The sequence below is a fragment of the Chelmon rostratus genome, chromosome 3, assembly GCF_017976325.1.
Source record: "Chelmon rostratus isolate fCheRos1 chromosome 3, fCheRos1.pri, whole genome shotgun sequence".
Taxonomy (NCBI): domain Eukaryota; kingdom Metazoa; phylum Chordata; class Actinopteri; order Chaetodontiformes; family Chaetodontidae; genus Chelmon; species Chelmon rostratus.
In genome coordinates, this window is record NC_055660.1 from 7,484,969 (window position 1) to 7,490,173 (window position 5,205).

The 5,205-nt window shown below is 47.8% G+C and overlaps 1 protein-coding gene across 1 annotated transcript; it reads left to right on the forward strand.

Moving 5' to 3' along the window:
• The first annotated feature begins 1,545 nt into the window (after positions 1 to 1,545).
• On the forward strand, positions 1,546 to 4,814 carry LOC121604247 (galanin receptor type 2-like). Its single transcript, XM_041933712.1, has 3 exons — positions 1,546 to 2,423; positions 3,509 to 4,434; positions 4,657 to 4,814. Exons 1-3 carry the CDS (start codon positions 1,546 to 1,548, stop codon positions 4,812 to 4,814), a joined length of 1,962 nt encoding a protein of 653 aa, XP_041789646.1.
• The last annotated feature ends 391 nt before the right edge of the window (positions 4,815 to 5,205 follow it).

Consider the following 5,205-nt stretch of genomic DNA (forward strand, 5'->3'; position numbering starts at 1 on the left):
GATGGTCACTTTCTGATTGATCTTCCTGTCTAAGAAGTGCCACGGGTGCCGTGCGGTTAAAGTGCGCGGCGGTGCGCGCGTGTGCGTGCATGTGCGTGCGCGCGTGCGGCAGCAGCTGCTCCCTCCCTGACTTTGTTCCTGCCTCACATTCAGTCCTGCGGTCGCGGATGGGCTCGGTGCTCCCGCCGGCAGGAGCGCAGACATCTGAGGAGCCTGTTGGTGTCAAAGAGGCGCAAGAGGAAACGCGAAGAGCTCCTCCTGACAGCAAATCCCTTTGAGCCTCAAAGGCGGACACCTCCGGTGTGCGATTCCGGATCAACTTTGCCACTGTCTTGGGTTTTTTTTTTTCTTCTTCTTCTTCTTTTGCGCAGATTCAGTCTGCACCTGGCTGCATCCTCAACATCTTCAGCATCAGAGGATCTGCGCACGGTCAGTAAACAATAGCCTCACTGAAATTTGTCTGAATTTGCTTTTCTCTGAGATGCTTTTCTCAGATTTTTTTTTCTTTACAAACAGCTGCTCCTCATTGCCTCCACAGGATTAAAATATCTCTTTTGTGGGATGTGTTGGGAGTGGAAATTTCTAAGTTTCTATATTGCAACTTTCCCCTTTTTTATTGGCTGTAATATATTAATTATATATGAAATATATTTGATGTTAGTTGTGAACGTTGCAACTGACTCTGATCACAAATGTAAAAAAACACTGTATTTACAAAATGTTTTATGTTGAGAGTGACATCCTGCTAACTGTACTTAATAAATGAAATATAATATTAAAGCTATGCTGCAGATAATTTTCTTTACCATGCATTTATTCTTTAAATCACAGTTATTATCAAATAATTTCCTCACTTTCTTCTTCACTAAATGTTGCTAACTGGGAGCGGTTGTGATCCAAACACACTGTGGGGAGATGTGAAAAGCTTTTTGGCGTATTACTCTCCAGGAATGTGTTATTTGGTCTGCTACAGAGCTGCTCGTGCAGCTGCAGGTGGGGGCAGCCTCTGATATCTGTGATGTTTCTTTAAACAGATCTGATTGCATCCCTGTGATGGACTAAAGGTGTGAGGAGGAAGCGAGAGTGAGGAGGAGGAGGGAGGGAGGAGGTCTGCGTGAGGATTGCTTTACTTGAAGGTGAGAAAGTCTATTAACAGCTGACAGACAGCCACTCCCTGGAGGAATGAATGTACATAAAAGGACTGCACTGGGACCAGTGCTGAGCAGCAACATGACTCCAGCTGACTCATAGGATGTGGCATAAGATGGGGGATCATGATTTACATTTGTCTACAAAGATTTTTATCCACACAGAACCGAAGAAGCCGCACACCACAAGGCTGGAACGTGGGACCTGATGCTCTTGGTAAGGATTTCCTGCCTGTTTGGATTCTGATTGCTGTGTTTTGTTTTTCTTCCGTCGTGTCTGTGAATGGATTTTAATGAGGACCAAAGGAAACCAGTGCAGTAAGCCTTACAGTCGAGAGATTTTCTTACCTCTCTGCTGCCCCTCTTGCCGTGTCTCTGTTCCCGCCGGTAAAGCAGCATGGATCTGTCCCAGGACCAGCTGTCGGACTGGAGCTCAGTCCGGCCCAGCTTCTCTCCACTGCTACAGTACGACGGCTCTCAGGAAAGACTCAACCACACCTACAGCTTCCACAGCTCCATGATGCTGCCCTCCACCTTCAGCTCACCTACTTCCTCCCTCCATCAACCAGCGCCCTCTCTGCTGCCCTCCTCCCTCATCTCCTCCCCTTTATTCTCCACCATCTCCACCTCATCCTTTCCGCAAGCATCTACTTTTGTCTACCAACCCTCCTCTTCCTCCTTTCCTTTGTCCCTGTCCACCTTTTCTTCTAATGACTTGGCCGACCTGGAGAGCATGCTGCTCTGGACTCTTCACGAGCCCAGCACGATCGCTCTGACCATCATGTACTGTCTGTCTTTCATTTTGGGATTTGTCGGGAATTTAATGTCCCTGCGCGTCCTCACCAACAGGCGGAGCCGGCGGCTAGCCGGCGTCAGCGCCACACGCAGTCTCCTGGTGAACCTGGCGGTGTGTGACCTGGCTGTGGTGTGTGTGTGCATGCCCATCACCCTGGGAAGCCAGATCTACACTGCCTGGGTCTACGGTGACCTCCTGTGCCGAGCCGTACCCTTCACGCAGGCTATTTCAGTCTCTGCCAGCGTGTTAACGCTGACGGTGATCAGCGTGAATCGCTACTACAGCGTTCGATCCCCACTGCGAGCTCGCTCCATGTTTACCCGCCGTCGAATCTTGGCTACTGTCGCCGTGGTGTGGACAGTGTCTTCGATCATATGCGCTCCTATTGCAGTGATGAACCGGCGCCGGGAGATCAGCTTTGGGACATTTGCCATCTTGGTCTGTCAGGAGGAGTGGCCTCAGCATCGCCTGAAACAGGGGTAGGTACTCTGACTACCAGGGTTCTTTGATCTAGTCTATGATCTAATCTCGGCAGATCCTCTGCTGTCCAACTCATTTTCATCCCATGATGCTGCCTCAGGGTCCTGACACGACAAGCTGACAGTGAGCCAATGGTTGGGCCATTGTCAGTTTCATGGCCCTCCATCACCGGTAGTTTTTGTGGTGTCCCCTTCTGTTGGCAGTAATTCAGCATGTGGCATTGGAGGAGGCTGACAAGAAAAGAGAGCTTCTGGGTTTTTCCTCATAAGAAGAAAGACCACAGATTGGCGACACCAGGGCGAAACAAAGTTAAACTTTACATCATAGCTGCAACTACATGCACAACTGCAGTCTTTGCAGTGTGTTCATGAGCGACGTGAGGTGAAGCACAACATGCACTCAGTCAGTGTTTGCCTGTGCTTGTTCTTAAAGTTTGGTTTGGTGTGTCAGAGACCTTTAGATTCTCTTTCAGGGAACCACTTGCCATTCAAACCTGTGAGGTTCTTAAATGCTTGGCCGGGGAGCTCAGTCTCAAATTCAGCACCAGTCGTCCTTTCTGTAAAACACAGGTTCAGAGACACTTTTGCTCATTCTTCATCCTTTATTTTATCCCTTTTTTAGAATTTCCCTGTTTTGTTTTTCTTAATTTTGTGTTGTCAGATGTCTCAGAAGGACTTGGATTGTGCACACTCTGAGCTTTTTGGCTGATATGCCGTTATTGATTCATTTTCTATTCAATGACTTTGCAACTGTGTGCTGAAAAGTGTCAGTAAATTGTGTTAATTATCCAGAGATAAGCTCAAATCTAGTTTTCTTGTAGTTCTAATACAGTCCTGCTGGTTATAATTTTGTCATATTGATCTTTGTGATCTTTGTTTAAGAAACAGTAGCAAATTAAAAAGCACTGAAAGGAGTCCACTGTGTCCCAAATAGCTGCACTTAGGCTACAGTCCATTACTCCAAATGGAGAATGCTGTTATTATAATCCTCACAGCTCACAGTTTAGAAGTAGCAGAGAATTTAGAGTCTCCAGCAACGTAAAATTACTTCGTTAGTGTTTCACCTCATTTTACTTCTTCCACAGGTACAACGTGCTGCTGTTTGTGATGCTCTACTGCCTGCCAGTGACATTTAACCTCACCATAGGCTTCCTAACTGGCAGGCGGCTTTGGGGAGGGAAGAAATCCACTTTTGCTGATCTTGATCCTCGCAGCCAAGCGCTGCACGTCTCGCGCCTCAAGACGCGCCAGAAGATCGCCAAGATGGTGGTGTGCTTAGTGCTGCTGTTCGCAATGTCCTGGCTGCCGCTCTACTTGGCTGACCTTTGGATCGACTGCGAGCAAAGGCCACCATCTTGGCTCCTGCAGACGCGACCGTTTGCCCAGTGGCTGGGCCTGACAAACTCCAGCCTTAACCCTATCTGTTACTGTTTCATAGGGGATCTGTACCGCTCAGCAAAGGTGATACGGACACGATACTACCAGAAAGTTGCCGCTCTCTTCAGCACCTCCTCGTTCTCCAGCTCAGCTGCAGTGGCATCTCCTGTTGCAGTGATTACAGACACCAAAGTGACTGCTGCTGAGCGCCACCATATCGCTGCCGCTGCTATGGCAGCGTCTGCACCCATTGTTACACTCCCCAGGCTGCTGAGCTTGGCTAGAGGCCAGGGACTGGGGCAGAAGGTCGGAGACAGTTCAGACAGCCGAGCAGGATCTGACCACAGTATCTCCGACTGGTGTCGGTCCAATGCCAGCGTGTGTGACAGTTCCTTGTTCCCCTGCCAGCTCCACACACTCCAGCACTCCTTCCAAAGAGCAGACCTCCTGCCTACAAGGAGACACTCTGTGAATGAGAACGCTACACCTTTACCTTTAAAAATCGAGTCTGTGGAAATAGACATGCTGCCTTTGAGGAGGCATTCAGGGGACAAAATATATGGTCTGTCAGCTGATAAGAGAGACATCATTACCATGGGCAGAGACACTCTCTGTAATACTGGACAGCACAAAGGTAAAACATTACAAACGTACTCTCTGGTTAGCAACAGGGAGGATGAAACAACTGACATAACCAGCTTATGAAACCTGCTGCAAGGGAGGAATTATTTCTTTTTGTCACATACAGCTCCTGATTCACAGTTTGCAGTTGACAGTGCGACTTAATCCCTTGCCAAGCCATTGTTTGTCTAGAGGCTAAACTGACCAGGCCTAAAGTCCGTCTTTCTCTGTGTAGTATTCTCTTTGTGTCATCCAAAGCACGGGATCCAGGGCCGGTGTTTACGAAGACAGGATCAGGTTTTCGAAGGCGGAGTGAGCAGTGATGGAGTGAACCCCACAGGGAAGGACTTGGAGTGTTATTTAGTCCTGTCCTGGAAATCTGGTTATCAGTAAGAGGGATGGATTGCAGCACTACGCCATCACATGCGAGTCATATAAGTTATTCAGCTGCTGGACATGGTTGTGTCTCACATGCTTAATACAATAACCCAGCAGGACATATCTGTGTGATAAATTCTTTTATTTGCTTTGCTAATGGTTTCCTTTGTATTTGTTGCTCACATAAAAGGTGAAAACCTTTGTTATAGTGCAATGTATCACATACCAATGTGTAAAGAGTTTTTGACAGGTCTTTGCAGGATAATGCCACCATCAATGTCTGCAGTCTGTGCACGCAAAGTACTGTAGCAGCAGGCGCTCATGTGTGCAGCCATACAGGTAATTTGAAAGGAATATGAGATATACTGTAGTATGGAGCAGAAAATGAAAACTCAGAATACCGAAA

Bases quoted from the DNA above. Each gene is read 5' to 3' on its own strand.
- LOC121604247 (XM_041933712.1), top strand. From the start codon at position 1,546: ATGGATCTGTCCCAGGACCAGCTGTCGGACTGGAGCTCAGTCCGGCCC. The intron at 2,424-3,508 runs GTAGGTACTCTG...CTTCTTCCACAG, and splicing joins CAGCATCGCCTGAAACAGGG to GTACAACGTGCTGCTGTTTG. The intron at 4,435-4,656 runs GTAAAACATTAC...TTCTCTGTGTAG, and splicing joins TAATACTGGACAGCACAAAG to TATTCTCTTTGTGTCATCCA.